The 22,864-nt window shown below is 51.5% G+C and overlaps 1 protein-coding gene across 11 annotated transcripts in view; it reads left to right on the top strand.

Moving 5' to 3' along the window:
• The window catches only part of SIPA1L3 (signal induced proliferation associated 1 like 3), a 241,749-nt gene that overhangs the window by 123,312 nt on the left and 95,573 nt on the right, over positions 1-22,864 (top strand). For all 11 annotated transcript variants that reach the window (XM_060085448.1, XM_060085446.1, XM_060085449.1 and 8 more), the window contains exon 3: positions 20,021-21,847. In XM_060085448.1, coding sequence (XP_059941431.1) covers positions 20,329-21,847 — 1,519 coding nt within the window. In that variant the 5' untranslated portion in view covers positions 20,021-20,328. The remainder of the gene's footprint in view (positions 1-20,020; positions 21,848-22,864) is intronic.

The following is a 22,864-nucleotide window of genomic DNA, read 5'->3' as shown; positions in this document are numbered from 1 at the left end:
GAGCACTAACTGGGCACCATGCCCTGTGCTTTCCGTTCATCCCTCATTGAACCCTCACAGCCGCCTGTGAAGCCAGTGGTGGCGTTTCCATTTTCCAGAAGAGTCACACTCCATCTTGCCATGCATTCGATCATTGCTCTTTTGGCGGGGGCGGGGTTTGAGCACCGCCACCAGCTGCTGTTCTAGGTGGCAGAGAGCAAGCAGAGCGAAGGGAGCGCGTGCTTCCAGTGAGGGGGAGATGGGCAAACAAACTACTAAATGGAGAAGTGAATTGAAGCCAAGTTTTCTCCAAAGCTAGTATTCTTCAATAAGATTCAAGGAGCTACTATGAAGTGGTTAGGAATACAGGCTCACATTCCAGCCTTATCTCTTCCGGGCTCTATGTGACCTTGGGCTAGTGACGCTCCCTCGCAGAGCCTCCATTTCCTTATCTGTAAAATGAGGATCTGGGTAGGACCTCTATCAGTCAGGATTGTACTCTGCTACAAGTAACAGAAAGCCAGGGAGCAGCGACATAAATAAGGCAACTAGTCTCTGTTGCACATGAGAAGGAAAGGGAGTGTGGGTGGACCAGGGCAGAGGCACTGGCTGGGAGAGTGGGCTCCTTCTGAATCCTTGTGTTGCCGTCCTCAGTTTGTGGCTTTCAGCCTCACAATTACAAGATGGCTGCCACACCTCCAGCTATGGTATCCACATTCCAGGAAGGAGAATGATGCAAAGGGTGTGCTTCTTTTTACTGGAAAGCAGTAGCTTTACCAGAAGGTCCCTTCGCCCACCCCCAGCAGACTTCTGCTTAACCTCTTGTTGGCCAGAATGGGACACATATTTAGCCATAGCTGCAAGGGAACCTGCAAAAGCAAGCTTTTTGGATGGGCATCCTGCTGCTCCAAACAAATTCAGACTTCTCTCAAGGAAGAAGAGGAGAGTGGGTTTGGATTTGACAACCAGCAGTGATGTCCATGCAGCCATGAGTATGAAGCATTCAGTGTCGTGCTTAACGCAGGAGCAGGCCCGGGTAGAGGGTCACAGTATTCTCACATTGAAGGCCTGAGTTCTTGTTCTTGGTATCAAGAAGCACAACCACTTGGTGCCCAGTTTCCTCATCTGCCCATTGGGAGTGATGCTCCTTGCCTTAGGGTCAACTGAGCAGCACTTGTGGAAGCCTGGCTGGGAAGGATTTTGAAATACATCCCACCTAGTAAGAGGGCGGGGACTGGCTTTTGTTTGGAAAACTGTCAGATTTCTTAAAGCTGAATCCAGCCCTACCAGGTGACTGTCAGCCCAAACACATTGCCCTGTAACGGCTCATTTGTTCATCTCTGTTCCCCTCTGGTCTGAACAGTGTAGGTGTGAGAGCAGGAGTGGTGACCTGCATCTCTCTGACCTGGTCTGGCCTGTACACACCTGGTACTCCGTTTAGGACTGAATGCCCTGGAGCTCCTCTTCATGTGAGGAAGCAACCAAATCTTCTCCAGTCTTCTCCAGTCTGCCTGCCTCTTTTTTTTTTGCGGTATGCGGCCCCTCACTGTTGTGGCCTCTCCCGTTGCGGAGCACGGACGCGCAGCTCCGCGGCATGTGGGATCTTCCCGGACCGGGGCACAAACCCGTGTCCCCTGCATCAGCAGGCAGACTCTCAACCTCTGCGCCACCAGGGAAGCCCTACGTGCTTCTTTATGTCAGCACCACCCCTGTTCTGGGCCAGGCCACTCCTGTGCTTCACAGGGATGGCTACCCCAGCTCCCAGTGGAACTGCACTCTGCTGCTCATCGGGTTAATCATCTACGTGGCAGGCAGATCGGGTCACTGCCTCCTAAACCTTCAATGGAGGGCAACTCCAGACGCCTAAATACTCCAGGGTCTTTGCACTTGCTGTTCATCTGTACCCCTCACCAGCTACCACCCCTTTCCCTGGTCAACTTCGAATCCTTCAGGGCTTAAACACCACTGCTTCTGAGAAGCCTTCCTTGACCAACCACACCCTGTTCCTGTCCTCTGTCAGTTTATCCTTTCTTTGCATCATTTATGCTGACATGCGTATTTGGTAAGGGCACTTAATTTATACACGTCTCCCCCTCCAGCCATAGGGCAGAGAGGGGCTACCTCATTCGCTGCTTTATTACGTAGTCAGATTTCAGGAAACATTCATGTAAAGAATGGAAATCAATTAAATGAATGAAAACTTACTGCTTTTTTCCCCTGATTTTGAAAACATGTTCATTAGAGGTAATTCGGGAAAATATAGGAAGGTATAAAGAACACGTTTTCAAAAATCACTGGTAGTCCCAGCACCAAAACGTAACCCCAGTGAACATTTCAGAGTTTTTTTCCAATCTTTTTTCTATGACTGCATCTGCGTATATGTATTTTTAATGTCATAAGGATGTGTGGTAATTTATTTAACCATTCTGTTGTTGGACGTCGAGGTTGGACCTTTTGTTTCCCCCCCTTTATAACCAATGCCATGAATTTCTTTGGGATCAATTTCCAGAAGTAGCACTACTGGTTCAGAGGGTAAGAACATTTTTAAAAGCTGTTGCCAGATTGCCTCTAAAAGGTTTCCACCAACTGTGACCATCAAAAAGAAAAAAAAAAGTTTGTTGTCCTGGAAGTGAGTTGCTGATTTCCTAGTGTCCTGGCTTCCTTTGAGCTCACAGAGAGCCCCCACCCTAGTTTCCTAAGGGCCCGGTGCCCCCTTCCAGCCTGTCTTCCTCTGCATTGGCCTTAGTCTGAGTACCCATCCTGCGTGCAGTCCTGGGGCAGGATGTTTGATCACAGTGTTGTTCAAACAGAGCTGCAGGCCCTCGCCAACTGTCAGCCAGTCCATGGGCCCGAGAGGAGGCTGGGTACCCAGTCTAGGGTCAGGAGCCCTTCTAGTGCTCACTGGTATCACTGCAGGGGCAGGGCTGGGATGCATGCTCCTTACGGCAGCCTGGCCCCATAGCCTTATGCCCTGGAAGCCCTCCTGTATTTCTCAGGTGGGCGCCAGTCCCTCCCACTCTGTCCCCTGCTGTCACTTGGTGAGTTGTCCAGAAACTGCTGCTATGAGATAACCCTGCCCTCCCTGCCTGCCCCCTGCCCCCACCTCGGGGCTAGGAGGAAGTACACGTTCCCCCAGCCTGCCCAGGATGTTTGTGTTCATATAGGCGATGTGGCCCTGCAGGTTCTGGGAAGTGGAAACCTTTTATAGCAGAGAAAGTGAGCCAGGAGAGTGAGAGTGACTGGGGTGGCTGTGTGTGTGTGTGTGTGTGTGTGTGTGTGTCTGTTTGTATGCACTGCACACAAAGGCATGAAACTGATTCTCAGGTCTTAAAACTGGGTCTGCAAAGATCAAACAACTGAGACTTTTAAATACATTTACCTGTTTTTTAAAATTACATATATAATACAAGAGTACGATCTCATTTTAAAAACAAATTCATACAATGCAAAAGACGTTTAAAAACTTTGTTACTGGGAAATGTAACACATGCACAGAGAAGTACATCAGATGTAAATATACAGTTTAGCAAATAATTGCTAGGCAAGCATTCCTGTAACCCCCAGATCAAGAAGAGAATCTTGCCAGAACCCGCAGAAGCCTCTCCCTCCCCCAGAAGCCACTACTCTCAGGACTTCCGTTCGCCATTTCTTGCTTTCGAAGTTGGGTCACCTGTGTGAACAACCCTGCATGATAACATGGTTCCATTTTGCCTGTTTTTGAACTTTATAGAAATGGAATCATAACCCATATTATGTTCTGCGTCTGGCTTTTTTTTTGCTCAGGATCATGTCTGGGAGCTGCATCCTGGTTTTGATATCAGTGCATTTCTGGTATTAAAGCTCGTTTTCACTGATGTACAGACAAGCCTTACGAATTCTCGTGTTTGTGCATTTTGTTTGATGAGTATTAGAAAAAAATAATGACTCCAACACTGGTATTATTAAGGCTTTAATAAACGAGTTGGTTGAAAGGACCGTCTTAAGTAAATAATAGTACAGGTGGTCTGCGATTGTGTCAGTGGAGGTATGTGACTTCGGGAAGTTTGGGAGCTTCAGGGTCTAGGACAGGATGATCACATGTACACACACGCCACTCCCCTCCCTGGGGTGACTGCTTACAGCTGGAGCTCAGCCTTTCAGATTTTAGCTCTGTGTTGACCTAGGTGGCTATATAGATATAAAATAGGTAGCTGGGGATTTTTTTTTATTACTAATTTTTTTTTTTTTTTTTGGTAAGAGGGTGTGCCATTCTTCTAAATTACTTCTTGGGATTTCTGAGTTTGTTCTCTGATTAAAGCAGCCTGTTTCCTTATAAGATTGTATACTTTAGGATGGGAGTGAGACTGGATATATATACATATATATGGTCTTGGCCTGCAGATGTTGGGAACTTGGAATCTGGAAGGGAGTTAACAGAGGGACCAGGCAGAGGCTGCCAGCCCGGAGCACATGCCCAGTGTTGAGTTAACATGGGATTGTGACTCGGGCCTGAGATGTGCATGGCTGTGGTGTGGCCATCTGTGCGTGCACATGTGTGAGAGAGACACACAGAGGAACAAGGACAGGGACATGGAGAGACAGGAACAGGGACACAGAGAGGTAGAGCAGAGACACAGAAACATGGGACCAGTTGGCTGGCTAACTTGCTGGGTGGCTGGTTGGTTAGTCGGCTGTCTGGCTTGGTGGCTGACTGGTTTTCTGGTTGGTTTGGGTTTGGGGGTGTTTTTTTTATGGACTCAGGAAATCCAGGACTCCCTGGACTATGGAGGACTTCCCCTGATCTCAGTGCTGCTGTGAACCTAGGGATAGAGAGGTTAACAGTGGTTGCAGGCATTTGGGTGTCTGATCACCCCTTCCGCCATGAAGGTACTTTGAGTGCAGCTGCTTTGTCTTCATTATTATTGTGTGTTTTATTTTGTTTTGGTTTGGTTTTTTCTTTAATCCTGGATGAGGATGTATAAGTGCTTATTATGTGCCGTTACTGTGGGGAGTGGGGCCTTACGGGGATCATCTTGGGCTCCTCCAGCAGTCCAATGAGGTGGCACTATTATCCTCTCTGGTCTGCACTGGGGCCGGGATTTAATCCCAGGAGATCTGACTCCAGAGCAGAAGCCTAATTTCTGCCATAAAATTACCCAGGGACAGAGGGCAGGCATTTATCAAAGACCCACCATGTTCACGACTATCCCTGCTTTTTAGAGATGGCAGTAGTTACGATGGCCTTAGAGTCACCCACCTGGGTTCGAGCCCCACCTCTGCCTTTTCCCTCGCTGGGTGATCTCAAACAGGTAACTTGCCGCTCTGAGCCTCAGTGTTCCTTTCTGCGATGTGGGGCAGAATGGTAGAGCCTTCCCCCTGGGAGGCTGCCTGGGTTGAGTTCGGGCCAGGTGTGAGGCCGGTGCTTCTTAGCGGGGCTGCCATCGTTAAGTGTAGCTGAGGGAACTGGACCATGGGAGCAGGCCTCCAGCCTGGGCTCCTGGCTCCGTAAGTGCCAGATCCTGTTCTCACTTTTGACACCTTGGACTCATGTCCATGAGTGGTCTCAGGACAGACTCTGGAGTGAGTCAGAGTTCAGAGTTCTGAGACCCAGGTTCAGACCCCTGCTCCTCCGACCTTGGGCAAGTAATGTCCCCCTTCAGAACCTTGCTTTCCCCATTCTGAAATGGAGGTGATGAGAACACTGCCTCCACGGATCACTAGAAAACTTGACTTCAGTGTTTTGTGGCACGTACTCTGCAGGGGGGCCTGGCACTCTGGATGGGGGAGGGGGGCAGTTAGGATGGTTACTGTTGGCAGCTGGGTGCCACCCAGGATAACAAGGCCTAGCTATGTGTGTCCCCCTCCCCCCCACCACCACGGGGAGCCTTCCTGGCCGCCGTGTTCCTGGTGGGCTCCACTGCTCCCCGCCCCCCCACCCCAGGGTCGTCCTCAGGTGAAGACAGGCAGAGCCCGAGACACCTCCGGCCTGGCCCCCCAAGAGCAGGATGGAAAGGACAGGGTTTTAACAGATGTTCTTTGACAAGGATTCCCTGGCTCTGTTTAATCAAGATTGTCAAATATTGATTTAATCTCTAGACCCGACAGATGTGATCTTAGCAGGTTTCAGTAGCAATTAGCTGGGATTAGTTAGCAAGTCAGGCTCCAAGCTGACAAGACAACCATCTTCTAAAGGAAGTTTGGCCTGGCCACAGGAGTGAGCCCTGCGGGGGAACCTACTGAATATTTAACCACCAGTCCGACCTGGGCAGCAGCAGCCATGAGAGCAGCCTCAGAAGCGGGGTCCTGGAAGCCTCTGTGGGCCCAGCGTTGCCCCACACAGTGACAGCGGGAACACTCGGGGTTCGAGGCAAGCAGCCTTAGACCGAAAAGCTTCAATATCAAAATAAACGGCACGGCCATACCAGTGCATGTGGCTTGACATTGGGCCTGGCTAGAGCCAGGAGATCCCTCGAGGGATGTCCAGCTCCCTGGAGCAGGGGTTGTGCCCCTGATTAAGTCTTCCCAGAAGGGGCTCCCCTGATCACAGAGGCCCGTAGCCCAGCTCTGTCACTGTATCCCCACTCCACGAGCATGGCTGCAGCTCCTGGATGGGCCTGGTGCATGTGCCTGTACTCCAGGAAGAATCCTTTTTTTTTTTTTTTTTTTTTTTTTTTGCGGTACGCGGGCCTCTCACTGTTGTGGCCTCTCCCGTTGCGGAGCACAGGCTCCAGACACACGGGCTCAGCGGCCATGGCTCATGGGCCCAGCCGCTCCGCGGCATGTGGGATCTTCCCGGACCGGGGCACGAACCCGTGTCCCCTGCATCGGTAGGCGGACTCTCAACCACTGCGCCACCAGGGAAGCCTGAAGCATCCTTTTTTAATTTTGGATTTCAAAGTCTCATTTGAAGTGAGTGGGACTGCTCCCAGAATTGGAACAAGATGCACAATCCACACGTGCTTCATGCGATGTGGTGACACCCTTGCCTAACCCACCCAACACCACAGGGACTCAGCAGCAGGTGCCTCCCCTGGCCCTGGCTCTGTGGCCACCAGGAAGGAGGGGCTTGCCCTTCCTCTTGTTCAAGGTTGGCCAGCGTGGGTTACCTGGCTTCTGAGCCCAGAGGAGCCAGGGTTCACTCCAAGGCCACCTTTGGTCCTATTTGTTTGCTTAAGATATTACTATTATTATTATTACATAAGTGAAAATGATAATAGCTAATACTTATATATCACTGTGTGCCAGGGATATTCTAAGTCTCTATGTTCATTAATTCATAACATTCCTACGAGTTGAGCCCTATTATTATCTCCATTTTACAGATGGGAAAAGTGAGGTATAGGGAGGCTAAGTCACCTGCCCAAGGTCTGAGTGGCAGAGGTGGGAATTGAACCTGGGTGGTCTTTGCTTCTAACCACTACGCTTCAGCTGTCACATCAGGAAGCATCTTCAAGATCTGGTGATAAGTAAGAAAAGCAACTATGGAGGTATTAACTCATTTATTTAAAAAAAAATTCTTTTCTGTATATAAGCATTTATTGCAGTTTAAGCATTTTGGGTAAGCACTGCTTCTGTTTCACTGAGGAGCACATGAACACGAGATGGGGTTCCCCTTCCTTCTCTCAGTGGGGCTGGGGGCGAGCATCTTGCTAGGCCACAGAGGAATCTCCACTTGGAAAGATGCGTATTTTTCAGACTCCATGGCCCTAGAGGCGAGGTTGAGGTGGGGACTTGTGCTTTACCCAGGGGGTGGGGCAGCTCTTCCATTCTAACTGCATCCATCAGGGCTTTTCGGTGCGTGGCTTTCACTCCACTCATGTTTCCCTTCACATGCTCACTTTTAAAACTGAAAACTTAACCCCAGCCTGAGGCGCCCCTCCCCTGTGCAATTGTGAGCATTTCCTTATAGACTCACAGAGAAAGGTGTGGAAGAAGACATGCAAAACCTATGCACAGGGCTTCTCGCCAGGATTTGGATTCGGGGCAGAGCCTCATAAGGGTCTTGCAGAGGGCCTTGAACTTACATACATACTTGTAAAAATTCATACACAGACATGGAGAATTTTTTTTTAAGTTTTCCTTTATCTCCATTCCATTTTACTCCTTAGAAGTAACCACTTTTAATGGTTTGGTGGATGTCTTCCTAGACCCTTTCTTGTACGTTTTATAGAATTTATGTATATACACACTCACACTAACAAAATCTGTCCCCCTCTTATTTAAACCAAATGGGGTCATGCTATACAAACTATTCCACAACTTGCTGCTTTTCCTTCCCAAGTGGCAGCATAGAGTAAAATAGTATAAGGTAGGAAGCTGGATAGCCTCGGTTCTGATCCCAGTGCTACTGGATTCTAGCTGAGTGACCTTGGGCAAGTTACTCAGCCTCTCTGGACTGAGTTGCATTGGCTTTAAATGAGCATGGTCCCTCAGGTAGTCCCTCCCTCACAGGCTTGTCATGAAGATTAAACGGGTGAATGTGTGTAAGCATTTCACCTGGTGCACAGTAAGCACTCAGTAAGTATGAGCCATGCTCATTCCCTTCAGGCCGTGTGGACAATCTGCATGCACACGACACATGGCACTACCTCACTGTTTATCACAGCTGCGGCACCTTCCCTGGAATAGAGGCACCCAGATTCACTTAACCCATCCTCTGCTCGTGGGCATTGGGGCTGTTCCCAGCGCTTCCATATTACAGCAGTGCGGCAGTGTGAGCACCCCTGCAGTTGAACCACCTTGAGTCTGTCTTTCAAGGTGCACTGGGGTGAATATCTGAGGAAGAGATTCCTAGAAGGGGAATTGCTGGGTACAAATAAAACAGTATGCACACCTACATTTTCAATGCATAATTCCAATTCATTCTTCCTATTTCCCCAAGGGGAAAAAACCGATACCGATTTAACTCTGACTTGTGTGGGACCCTCACCTGTTTGGAGCGTAATAGCTGTACATGGCTGCCCTTGCCCCTGTGGGGACTGCCCTTGACTCCCAGGTAGGAATGTGGAGCCCTCCTGGATGCCTGGGAAAGTTTAAATTAGAAACACCCATCCGCTGGGCTCTGACATTAAATATGAAAGTGCAGGTTCTCACAGCGTGATACCATGATATAATAAGAAAAATATTTTGGTCTTCATTCAGGTTCCTGGCACAAGCGCTTCTAAAACCCTTGGAATTTCCTGAGAGATATGGGTGATACCATCTTTTGTTATTCAAAATAAGCTCCTTTGAACGTACCTGAGTTTATGCTAAAGAGGTGACTCTTGGTGGACCCCTAAATATCTTCAGAATGGGGCTGGTTGCCAGAGGAACCAACCACGTGATTAGAGGCTTGGGACTTACAGCTCCACCCTCCTGACCTCTGGGAAGGGAGAGGGGCTGCAGATTAAATCACCAATAGCCACTGATTTAATCCATCAGGCCTTCATAACAGAACCTCCGTGAAGCCCTAAACAACACGGTTCAGAGAGCTTCTAGGTTGGTGAACGCATGCACATGCTGGGAGGGCGGCACACCCCAAACTCCACAGGAACAGAAGCTTCTGCACTCAGGACCCTTCTAGACCTCATCCTGTGTATCTCTTCATCTGACTGTTCATCTGTATCCTTTATAATAAACCAGTAAGTAGTAAGTAGTGTTTCCTGAGTTATGTGAGCTGTTATAGCTAATTATTGAACTTGAGGAGGGGGTCGTGGGAATCTCTGATTTGTAGTCAAGTCAGACAGAAGTGTGGGTAACCTAGGGACCCACTGCTTGCAGTTGGGGTCTGAAGTGGGGACAGTCTTATGGGACTGAGCCCTTTACCTCTGGGGTTTGTGCTCACTCTGGGTAGTTAGTGTCAGGATTGAGTTAAATTGTGGGACACCCAGCCCTACGAGAATTGCTTGGTATGGAAAACCCACACATTTGGTGTCAGAATTGTTGAGCATACAAAACATCACAGGAGTATATGGCCATGGTCGAGGCCCTGCTCACTGTTCTTTGGGCTGATGGAGCATAGTCTCTGCCATGGTACTTTCTAATGAGATTTCTGAGATTTCCATCTGCCTTGTTTCCTGGGGGAGCTCTAAAGTGGTCCTGTGTATGCTCAGGTTTCCAATAAAGTGGAGAAAGATACAGCGGGGAGAAAACAGATTCTTAATCTGAAATCTGCTGAGGTGTTGCTGACATTCCAGAGCTTTGTCCTTATGAATTGATTTCAAAGATACTTGCGTCATTCGTGTATTCACACAACACACCCATTGGACCTGCTGTATCTTTTATGTAGAGCATAGGTGTGGGAGCCAGACTGTCGAGGTTTGAATCCCAGCTGTGTGACTTGGTCATGTTACCCTTGCCTCATCTGTAACACGGGCATGCTAGGGTCCCTACTTAATAGGGTTATTATAACACACAAGTTAATACACCCCACGAGGGTAGCCCCGCACCTGGCCCATCAGGAGAACTCATAAGTATTAGCCTTATTGTCATAAGCATCACCACCATATCATTCCTCCCCTCTACCCGACCCATGTGGCAAGAACACAAACGTTAGACCCCAGTCCACCACACACTTGGAGCTGTTCAAGGTCTAAGGAGAACAAAAGATACTCAGAGGCTTAAAAATCCTGTGGGCTGGGCTTCCCTGGTGGCGCAGTGGTTGAGAGTCCGCCTGCTGATGCAGGGGACACGGGTTCGTGCCCCGGTCCGGGAAGATCCCACATGCCGCGGAGCGGCTTGGCCCGTGAGCCATGGCTGCTGAGCCTGCACGTCTGGAGCCTGTGCTCCGCAACGGGAGAGGCCACAACAGTGAGAGGCCCGCGTACCGCAAAAAAAAAAAAAAAAAAAAAATCCTGTAGGCTAACTCTTGTAGTCGAGAGTGTGTGCAGCCCAGAGCCCTGGGAGCTCAGGGAGGGGAGGACAAAGGTGATTCTGCCTGGAGTGTGGAGGGGCTGGCGGGAGGAAGTCACCCCGTGCTGGCCAGCAGCACCGGGGGCGAGGGGTGTGGACAAGGCTCCCTGTCCGCTGAAATACCTTCTGCAGTGTTCACAGTGCCCTTCAGACCAGTAATTGTCACCAAAGGTGACCCTCTCAGCAGCATCCAGCCTGTGAACCACCTGGTCCTCCCCAGACCACACCCCCCCTCCAGGGCCTCTCACACACCTGCCCTCCTGCCCCTCCACCTGGGCCTGCTGTGGCCAGTGTGCTCACTCCCTCTGACATTTGCGGCCCCTCGAGGCTTGGTGTCAGACGCTCCTCTCTGTGCTCTGTCCATTTCTTCCTCTCTCCTCAGCCCTGGCTGCATGTTGGAATCAGCTTCAGAGCTTTTAAAAGACACTCAGGCCTGGGCCCCACCCCAAACCAGCTGATTCAGACTCTCTGGGGGTGGGGTGTGAGCACCTGTATTTTTACTAAGCTCCCGGTGCCTCTAATGGACAGCTGGGGGAGAGAACCACCGTCTCAGACAACCCCAGAGTGCCTTGTATATGGGCCGCTCCCAGCTTTCGTGCCCCGGCACGTCAGCCTCGCTCATCAGCACACCTGGGGCACGGCAGGTGCCCTCTCTTGATGCAGACCCCAGGTCAGAGGGCACCCCCTCTCTGAGCCTTCAGGGTGGGACCTCCTCCCAACCTGTCACAGCGTTACATTTTATTCCTTTATATGGCTGACTACCCTTTGAAGTACCCTTTTTTTCTGTCTTTGTTTACTTATTTCTCTGGCTTCCTTCTACTGGAAGTAAGTTCTTAAAGGGTGGGGAGCGTGGTCTGCCCTGCTCAGGGCTGTATCTTCAGCTCCTATAACAGCACATAGTAGATGCTTTAAGAAATTTATTGAATAAATTAATGGATTTTAAGTGCTTAGTGTTTGTGGAATAAATGAGTCATACATGCCTAGTAAATGTTGAACAAGTGAAGAAGTTTTTAGTGCTTTTTCTGACTGAATGAATTTTTTGGACTGAATGATTTGTAAGAACGTGGTAGGTGTGGGAATTCCCTGGCGGTCCAGCGGTTAGGGCTCTGCGCTTTCACTGCCAAGGGCCCAGGTTCCATCCCTGGTCGGGCAACTAAGATCCCACAAGCCCCACAGTGCAGCCAAAAAGAAAAAAAAAAAAGAATGTGGTAGGTGTTTGTTGTATGAGTGAGTGAATGAATGAATGAGTTTTAAGGACTAACTAGTTTTTATTTTTTAATTTATTATTTTTGGCTGCGTTGGGTCTTTGTTGCTGCTCGCAGGCTTTCTCTAGTTGTGGTGAGTGGAGGCTACTCTTTGTTGCAGTGCGCAGGCTTCTCACTGCAGTGGCTTCTCTTGTTGCAGAGCATGGGCTCTAGGTGCACAGGCTTCCGTAGTTGTGGTGCGCAGGCTTCAGTAGCTGTGGCTCGCGGGCTCTAGAGTGCAGGCTTACTAGTTGTAGCGCACTGGCTTAGTTGCTCCGCGGCGTGTGGGATCTTCCCGGACCAGGGCTCGAACCCGTGTCCCCTGCATTGGCAGGCAGATTCTTAACCACTGCGCCACCAGGGAAGCCCAAGGACTAACTAGTTCTTACTGGACAAAAGAATGACTTGTATGTGCCCCGAAACTGCTGAATCGCCACTGTGTCCCTGGAGGAGTCACTGTTCTTCCTGAGCCTCTGAGAGTAGCCCTCAGACTTGGTGCCACAACGCTGAGCTGCTATCCAGAGCTCACAGGTCCCACTGAGCCCCCATCACAATGACTGGGTCATGTTTCCATAAAGGAGAAACATCTGTAATAGACCAGGGCAGCCCTGGACACAGAGGCTATATAGGATGGAGGCCCTGGATACCTACTTAGCCCCTCTCATCTAAGGCCTGTGAAGGGGCAGCATACATACACACACACACAGACACACTCTCTCCCCCCAACACATTACTTTCAGCTTCTTCCCAGGGGCAGACACACTTGGGCACCAAGCAAGCCCTACCTACCCTCAGGTCATGGACCCCAACTGAGACGGTGCTTCCTGGTCCAGAATGAAGTCATTCAGCCACTCATTTATTCAGCAGATATTTATTAATGGCCTACTGTGTGTCAGGCTTGTGCCACAGGCGCAGGCAGTGACTCACATTCAGTGCCTCACAAACTTTACATATGGCAAACAATTAATTACATGGTAAATTGCTTACATATATGTATATATTTTTAATATTTATTTATTCATTTTTGGCTGCATTGGGTCTAAGTTGGGGCATGCAGGATCTTCCTTGTGGCGTGTGAGCTCTTCATTGTGGCGCGTGGGCTTCTGTCTAGTTGTGGCGGGCGGGCTCCAGAGTGCGTGGGCTCTGTAGTTGCGGCATGCGGGCTCTTTAGTTGAGGCGCGTGGGCTTAGTTGCCCCGTGGCATGTGGGATTTTAGTTCCCCAACCAGGGATCGAACCCATGTCCCCTGCATTGGAAGGCGGATTCTTAACCCTGGACCACCAGGGAGGTCTCTACTTATATATATTGATGCAGGTACCACCAAAGGGAAATGCAGAGAGCTCAGGTTGGGGATTGAACAGGTTGGTGAGAAACGAAGCTTAGGTGGAGGAAGTGTCATTTGTCCTGAGTCTTGAGAAAGAATTACCTAGGTCAAGGAAGGGGAGCAGGAGTGGCATGTACAAAGGTCCTGAGACAGCAGGGAAGATGGGTGTGAGGGAAACTGAAAGAGGGACCTTGTGGCCTGGGCTCCAAGAGCAAGGGGAAGAGGAAAGGGAGCCTGGAGGACTGAGAGGAAGGTTTTGAATTTTATTGTGTGGCAAAGGGCCCTTAGGAGAGCAGGAACAGAAGCAGAGACACCAGTGAGGCTGTGGTGTAGTGAACGAGTGAAAGTCACAGCAGCTCAGACCAGAGGGCTGGTGGGAGAGAAAGATGGACTCGGATATGCTGTGGGGAGAGTCAACAGGACGTGGGGTGGTGAATTGGGCGTGTGGAGTGAGGGAGAGGAAGTGTGAAGGATGACATTGACGCTTCCAGTTTGAGCCCTTGGGTGGAAGTAAGTGCCTTTTGCTGAGATGCAGAGGAAGCAGATGGCCAGTTGCATTCCTGTTCTGACAGATATTCTGGTGTACCACCCTGTTGACATCTCTTGTCTTGATTTGGCCAATAAAATGTAGTTCGCAGAAGTGACACGTGTCATTCCTGATCAGGAACTTTAAGGGCCATTGCGTGGTTCAGCCATGTCTTTTCCCTCTGAGATTGGCAGGGTCTCAGGTGAAGGGCTACTCCCTCAACTGGGAACAAAGCTGACGTGAGCGGGGCCCTTGGCCGATCCATGATGGACATGCAGTATGAACAAGAAACAAACCCTTGTTGTGTAAGCCTCTGAGCACTTGGGGTCCTTTGTTAGTGTAATGTAGCTCAGCCCGTCCTGACTGTCCTGAGAAGGAGCAAGTTTTGTGGTTGGGAGAGATCAAGAGGTCAGGCTGGGAATGTTCAGTTTGCAGTGCATGTGAGATACAGACGTGGTGGTGTCGGGTAAGCAGGTAAGTACCTGAGTTTGGAACTCAGAAGAGCAGTTGTATCTGGAGATAATTTATCGTGTGTCACCACTGAAGAGAATGAGAATCATGAGGTGCTGGAGTCTTGCCTGTGATCACGGGCAGGGCTGGTGCTTGAGCTCAGGACTGCCTCACTTCAGGAATGAAGCAGCTGGGGTCAGTCCCAGCTCTGCTACCTCATAGTCACGTGGTCTAGGACACATTACTTCCTTCCTGTTTCCTCATGTGTAAGCTGGAGATAAAAATGATATCTACCCCATGGAGCTGCTGTGAAGGTTAAGAGAAATAACACATGTCAGGTGCTTAGACAAGGACCTGGACCATAGAAGGGTCATACGTGGTAGCTGTTGTTACAGATGTTGTTTTGTTGTTTTTTTGTCATGTAACTAAAATGTCCAGAGGTGGGAAGTGGAATCGGGTTGGCTTCAGGTCCAGGCTTGATGTAGAGACTCAAATGATGACTACAGCCTCCAGATTGTCTGTAACTCTCAGCCCCTTTCACAGATGGTTCTCCCCTCACGGTCACAAGATGGCTACAAGATTCCATCTTTCACATCCTCTCCAGCTCGGGGTAAAAGGGAAAAGCACAGTCTTCAGCCCCAGCACTTCTAGCAAAGACATCACTAGGTCTCTGGTTCTGATTGGGTTGCGTGATTTGTTCCTGACCTTGAGAAGAAGCCCTCCTCTAGCCCGTTGGGTGGAGGTCAGAGCGAGCAGGTTCTCAAAGGGAAATCTGGGCTGTTGTTGGAAAAAGAAGTCATGGAGGCTGGGGGAGCAAACTACAAATGTCTAACCCTGGAAGGCTTGTGTTTTTCCCTTTTCCTCTACTCTGTGAGGTTCCGGCAGATATTGTGACCCCACAGAGCAGGGCCCTTCAGAGCCAGGACACTGGGGCCGTGGTGCTGGCCTGTCCGCCTGCTGTTCTAGCCTCCAGGCTTTTTTTTTTTTTTTTTTTTTTTTTTTTTTGCGGTATGCGGGCCTCTCACTGTTGTGGCCTCCCCCGTTGCGGAGCACAGGCTCCGGACGCGCAGGCTCAGCGGCCATGGCTCACGGGCCCAGCCGCTCCGCGGCATATGGGATCCTCCCAGACCGGGGCACGAACCCGTATCCCCTGCATCGGCAGGCGGACTCTCAACCACTTGCGCCACCAGGGAGGCCCTAGCCTCCAGGCTTGGGGGGCCTGATAAGGAAGCATCCTCTCAGCTCAGAGGTCCCCAGCTTCTTTACAAATGACAGTCTGGGAGCACTTACACAGATACACCATTAGTTGCCCACTCTTCTAACAGACCCTGACGTTTTCTGGGAACCAGTGTGGCCAGCCCCAGGGATGAGTCCTCAGTGGCCCACGGGCAATCAGGATGATCACAGACTCTGGCTGGCCTCACCAGCTTCTCTGGCAACTGGAGTGGCCATAAGGGACCACATCCTGGCCAATGAGACATAAAAGAATGTCTGTGGAGGGAGGAGCAATGTTCTGGCAATGTTCTTCTTCCTGATTAGGGTCAGATCGGTAAGAACACTCTTACATCATCCCTTTCTTTACCCCTCGCCAGTGGTTCAGTGAGAGGCATGGCTGTGGCTGCCAGCTTGTGACCACGGGGCCACGAGCCAAAGATGTAAGCCAGCAGCACACTGCGGGACGGCAGTGGGGGAGAAAGAGAAAACGCCTGACGTCAGTTCCCTGTACGAAGCGTGGAGCTGCCATATCTGGCCTCCTTGTTACATGAGATAATGAAATGTCTTCATTGCCCAAGACACTATTGGATGGTATTGTTACTTGCAGCCAAATGCCTCCCACCTGACTCACCCACGGTCGCTTCCTTCTCATTGTGCCACTGCCTTGGCCCCATTTGTTCGCTCCACCATCCGCAGCTGCCTTCTTTGCACACAGCACCGTGTCTTAGTCCAGGTCCTCAGATGCCAGCAGCAAAAGCCTTGCTTGACACTCTTGGGCAGAGGCAGATTTATCAGTGGCTTACAGAATCAACAGGAGGCCAGAGGAGCAATTGTAGAAAACAGGCAGGAGCCAAGCAACACTGGAAGAAAGGAACGCCACGGTCCCTAGCAAGTGACATGTAGGAAAAGTCAGATCCACATCCCCCGCTACTGCAGGACACCCTCCAGCCTTTTATGCTCTGCGGAGGTCCTGTGCCCACCCCTGGCTGTGCTTCTGTAATTGCGGGGAGGGGGAAGAACTCCTGCCAAAGATATGCAAAGGAACAGTGATAATAGCAGGGACCATGAGGTAGATGGTATTATCCCCATTTTACAGATTGAAATTGAGTCACAGTTTCAGTAACCAGCCCATGGCACACCAGTATCTGAACCCAGGCGGTCTGGCTCTCATAACAAGAGGTTCCCCATCAGGAAGATCAGAGTGCTTTTAGGAAGAGGGAGTTCGACAGAGACAGCTAGAAAGGGACCAGTGTGCACCGGTCCCTGAATCCCAGAGAGGCTGTGGGTATCATACACTCAGTCTGTGAACGTCACAGAGACTCGGCTGCACCTGCTCGGGGAAGGGATTTGTGCAGAGACTGGGGCCTCAAGAACATCTGTGTGTTTTCATAGAAGGGAGCAAAGCGAATTGGGGGTTTCCGACTGAGCTGAAACAAAATGCCGTCAGCAAAGCCCATCTGTCAGAGGTGTTTGCACAAGCAAGTCAGGGTCACATCGGGGCCACTGCGTTTCCCAACCAGCCCAAACGTGACCTCAAAGGACTAATCCTCTGAACTCTGCCAGGCTGACCCAAGGGCACAGCTGGGCTGCCAAACAGTGCCAACAGTGCCCTCAGCTGGTCGGGATACCCCCGCCTGGCCTGGGATCCGGGGCCCAGCAGAGTTTGGGGCTGCCCTCAGGCCCTCATCTCTGGCGAAGCTGAAGACCAGTCACCGAAAGTCACAAACCAGCAGCCCCTGCTCAAATCAGGCCCACATACTTACTTTGTTGGCCCTCATTGTGGTGTGTGTTGGTAATTCATCTGTTGACTAAGAATACATGTAAGTAATGCAAATGGTAGCCAGTGGTGTGCAGTAAAAAGTGAGGCTCCTTTCTGCCCCTTCCAAAACACAGATCCTGGGGATACACAGTAGCTCACATTCTTATTGGGGGGGGAGGCCAGGAATAAATCAGAGATATAAGTGGGTATAAGTACTAAAGAAAATAAATGAAGCAGGGATGGGGCTGGGAGTGGAGAGGAAAGATACCCAGTTTCCCTCCCCAGGGGCAACCACCATGAGCAGTTTCTTGAAAATCCTTTTAGAGGTCATCTCTGCATGTTAGTTTGTTGCTGTCATAGCTGTTGTTTTTGTTTCTCAGATTGGGAGATGTTGCATACAGTTCTAGATTTCTGGTTTCTCTTGAAAAATCCCATGATCAGGCATCCACATGCCTGCAAGGCTTCGTTGCAGGAGCTGAGGCCCAGCTACCTCTTCAGAGGACGCCTCTGCTGTCCAGGTCCCCGCGGCTTCACCTGGCCTCCATCTCCCTTAACCAGCCCAACCCTGGGGACTCTCCACTTTCCTGCCCCTTCTCTGCCACCTCCCCTGTATGCCTCCCTGTGGTATCTTCAGGAATGCTCATGGGGAACCAGGAAGAGGGCGCTCTTGCTCCCCGCCCCCACCTCTCCCCTCACCTGGTTCTCACTTTCTCAGAGGCTATAGGCTCCCCTTCTTTTTTGCTCCATGAATCTGCTTCATGCTTCCCCGGCGGTGCCTCTCTGCCAGCTAATTCCATACCTCTAGGCATGAGTTGTGAAATGCCTCCTACACGTGTACACGTGCGCGTACACACACACACACACACACACACTCATACTCATACACATGCTCACACAGGAGGCCTTCCACTTACTCAGAAAGCACCAACACTCGCTTACTCACGAGTCAGTCACATCACTCACAATGGCCATGTCCAGTTCCACATTCCAAGGGAGTCACCTTGAGTCAGATGCCCAGGCCGACCCAGCACTCTGCTGCCCTGAATAAAATCAGTTCTGTTGGCAGGAGAAAGGGGCACAGCTGCTGGGACAAGCAGCAGGTTCTGCCACAGGCCGTGATCCACTTTCCCCTTCCTTCCCCACTGAGGGTTTCATCTTCCAGAAGCTCAGGGTAGAGACAAAGGGAAGTGATCCTGCAGAGTACTTTATGTTGCCGGGCAGAAGAAGAATGAACTCCCTTCCCCAGAGGTCTGCAAGTCAGGATGCACTAAACACATCAGGTCAGGTGGAGGCTGTCTGTTTGCTCATTAGTGAACGAGTGTCCTGGACACTATTCCAGGAGCTGGGGCTACATCAGTGAACAACACAGATAGCCCTGCCGTTCTGGAACTGATAACTTAGTGATGGAGATAATCAGTAAATAGCAAACTAATTTCAATTAGTGGTAACCTCTAAGGAAAAAGAAGAAAGCAGAGTGACAGAGAAAGGCTCCTAGAGTGGTTTGGGAAGGCTTCATTAAAGAATGAATATCAAGTTAGGGAACCAGCCTGGTGAAGCACTGAGGAAGGATACCCACATATCCTATATGGGGCCTGATATGTCAGAAGAACAGAAAAGAAGGCCAGTGTGATGGGAGAGGCACATCCCTTAGTTGGGGCTGGGGAGAGGCAACAGGGAGACTGGCCAGTCCTGTGGGGCTCATGAGCCAGCGGAAGGAATTTGGATTTTATTCTAATGCAGTAAGAAGCCACTGGGGACATGTCAGCAAAGAAGCAACAGGAGCTGATCTGCCAGCTCTCATAGTATCAATATTTATTAATCACATAGATTTCTAGAGACATTCCCTCCCCCAAATCCACCGGTGCTCATGGTGATTCCTCCATCTTTTTCACTTCCTTTCTGGCGGGGTGGCTGGTCAGGTGGACTACAAAACAGATGGACAACCGTGCAGCCTCTGTGTACAACCACCAGTAGACAGGACTCATGGGGGGCAGAGGAACATGTTCAATGGCACCACAGGGAACAGTCAGCCAGATCCTAAAAGTGGGAAGCTCCACAGGACAAGTGACCTCATTCCTTCCATAAGTAAATAGCATCCAGGTGGGGGAGGGGGGGTTGTAGAGTAGTGGAGACTTAAGAAATATACATGCCAAAGCAGAGTACAGATCTTGTTTGGATCCTGATTTGAACAAGTCAACTTTCAAAAGACATCTTTGAGACAATGCGGGGAAATGTAATGCAGTTGGGGTATTACATGACACTAAAGAATTCTTATTTATCTAGATGGGTATGATAAAGGTATCGTGATTACTTTTTTTTTGAAGGCCTTATATGCTAGAGATACAAGTTAAATTATTTATAGGTAAAATGGCCTGATGTCTGGGATTTATTCTAAAATATTGTGCCAAAAACAAAGTGGAGGAGTAGGGGAACAGATGAAACAGGAATGGCAAATAGTTAATAGCGTTGAAGCTGGTGGGGTGGCTTATCATGTCCTTCTCTCTGCTTTTGGGTATGTTTGAAATTTTCCATAATAAAATGGTTTTTGTGGTTTTGTTTGTTTGTTTTTAAATGAGTAAAGCTGTCAAAAACAAAAGGTCATTCTCTGGGAGCAGTAATATCACATCTCACCGTTGCCTTTTCTCCCTTTTCAGCATGGCAGGGAAGGCACCCCTGCAGCCTGCCAGCCCTCGCGCACACCTGCCGCTTGCTCTGCCCTGCTGAGCCACTCAGTCTGGAGGCCCCGGGACAGCGCCTGCCTCGTGAGGTTGTCCTGGCTCAGTTGTCCACAGCGATGGTGGAGAACTGGACTCCACAGGCTCACAACCTTCCCGACAGGCTTCAGGGGCCAGAATCCTTCATCCTGGGACTGGTGGCCCTGAACAATGGCTGAGGGCCAGGGGACCCCATAAAGTTAGTCTACAGCTTTCAGGGGCCAGTAGCACTCCAGTGCCCGTGGACTATGACCACCTATCGGCCCATTCCCAATGATGGTGTGGACCTGGCCGTCAGCTGTGGGACCAGGGCAGCCGATGTCCTCCCCGGCCCGCACACAGGGGACTACGCTCCCATGGGATTCTGGGTCCAGAACGGCAGCATGCCCCAGCCAGTGGGTGAGAGCCCGGCCAGTGCCACCACCCGCCCCAGTCCCACCACCCCCGCGGTGCCCAAGATGGGTGTGCGGGCAAGAGTGGCCGACTGGCCGCCCAAGCGGGAGGCCCTGAGAGAACAGAACAACCCCAGCCCCTCACAGGACACAGATGGCACAAAGGCCACAAAGGTGGCCCATTCCATGAGAAGTGTACAGAACGGACAGCCCCCCGCCAGCACCCCGGCTTCCTCAGGGTCCAAAGCCTTGCACCGACTCTCCAGGAGAAGGTCTAAGGATGTGGAGTTCCAGGACGGGTGGCCCCGGTCCCCCGGCAGGGCCTTCCTCCCGCTGCGGCATCGCAGCAGCAGCGAGATCACCCTCAGCGAGTGCGACCTGGAGGACGCGGCGGAGCCCCGGGGCGCCCGGCACACGGGGGCGCTGCCGCTCTTCCGCGAGTATGGGAGCACGTCCTCCATCGACGTGCAGGGCGTGCCCGAGCAGAGCTTCTTCGACATCCTCAACGAGTTCCGCAGCGAGCAGCCCGAGGCCCGGGGTGCCCCGAGCCTCACTGAGCTCCTGCGTGCCGATCCCGGCCGACACGTCACAAGGGGCGGCAGTGGAACCAAGGGGGACGCCCGCAACGGACAGTCCGCCAAGGACGGCCTGTTGCCACTGCAGCCCATGAAGGAGAAGGAGAAGGCCCGGAAGAAGCCCACACGGGGCTTGGGCGGCGGGGATGCGGTGGACTCGTCCATCTTCAGGAAGCTGCGGAGCAGTAAAGCCGAGGGCGAAGCGGCCCGGTGCCCCGGGGAGGCCGAGGACGGCCGGAGCCCCCCGGAGGCCAGCAGGCCGTGGGTCTGCCAGAAGAGCTTCGCCCATTTCGATGTGCAGAGTATGCTGTTCGACCTCAACGAGGCGGCCGCCAACCGGGCGTCCACGGCCCAGCGGCGGAACACGACCACCGGGGCTTCGGCCGCCTCGGCCATGGCGTCCCTCACGGCGTCGCGGGCCCACAGCCTCGGCGGCCTGGACCCCGCCTTCACCAGCACGGAGGACTTGAACTGCAAGGAGAACCTGGAGCAGGACCTCGGCGACGACAACAGCAACGACCTGCTACTCAGCTGCCCGCACTTCCGCAACGAGATCGGCGGTGAGTGCGAGCGCAACGTGAGCTTCTCCTGGGCGGCCGCAGGCTCCACAGGCAGCGGTGGGGGCGGCGGAGAGGGCCGCCCGCCGGAGCCCGCCCTGAGTGCCTACCGCACCAACGCCAGCATCTCGGTGCTGGAGGTGCCCAAGGAACAGCAGAGGACGCAGAGTCGCCCACGGCAGTACAGCATCGAGCACGTGGACCTGGGCGCCCGCTACTACCAGGACTACTTCGTGGGCAAAGGTGAGGTGGGGGAGGCACCTGGTCTCTGAAACTGTCACTGCTCATTCATTCGCTGCCAGGCCCTGCCCTGGGCACCGAGGGTGCAGAAAGACACAAGACCTCCCTCAGAGAGGGGCTGTGAGGATGCAGGGAGTCCAGCCTCATGACACATGGGTAGCACTCCAAAACCCTGAGCTACATGAAACAGTAGATATGCATTAACTTAGCAAATAGGTGCTTGGGTCAGCTATGTGCCAGGGCACTTTCTAGAGCTGGGGGATACAGTATTGACCAGCTTGAAACAAAAACCTTGTCTTCCTAATATCTTAGTAGGGTAAGACAAACAATAAAACTAGATAAATATGTAAACTATCTAAGGTGTGGTGGGTGGCAAGTGGGGTGGAGAAAAGTAAAGCAGGGAAGAGGGAAACAGTGTCAGCGCTGGGAGTTGCATTTTCGGTAGGGAATGGTCAGGGAGGGCCTCCTAGGTGGGTGCCCTTTGAGTACTGAGGTGAAGGAGGTGAGGGAGGGAGCCTTGTGGAGATTGAAGACAGTGTTCCTGACACGAGAAACAAGTACAATAGTCCTGGAACACTGGAGGAATAGGACGAAGGCCAGTGTTGCTGGGACAGAGTGACTGAGGGAGAGTGGAAGGAGCTGAGACAGGTGACGGGGCAGATCATGTGGGACTTTGTGAGCCACAGTGAGGACTCTCACTTTTACCCGGAGTGAGATGGGGCCGCAGGAAAGTTCTGAGCAGGAGAGGGCCTTGATCTGACTCAGGTATTCTCAGCCTCCCTCTAGGGAACAGGCTGTGGGGGCAGGGGGAGCTGGGAGACCGAGGAGGAGGCTGCTGCAATGGTCCAGGCAGGAGATGATGATGGGCAGGTCTAGGGGAGCCTAGGAGGGGGGAAGAAGCTGGCAGGTTCTGGATTCCCTTTGATGGCGGAACTGTTGATGTTTGGAGGGTGTTAACACAGGCATCACACATGGTTAAGTTCATTGGTGCTGATGAGGCAATCCTAGGAGGCAGCAGAG

This window comes from Mesoplodon densirostris, chromosome 19 (genome assembly GCF_025265405.1).
Source record: "Mesoplodon densirostris isolate mMesDen1 chromosome 19, mMesDen1 primary haplotype, whole genome shotgun sequence".
Classification (NCBI taxonomy): domain Eukaryota; kingdom Metazoa; phylum Chordata; class Mammalia; order Artiodactyla; family Ziphiidae; genus Mesoplodon; species Mesoplodon densirostris.
Note: the sequence above shows the minus strand (reverse complement) of the source record. Positions and strands in the feature narration are given on the sequence as shown.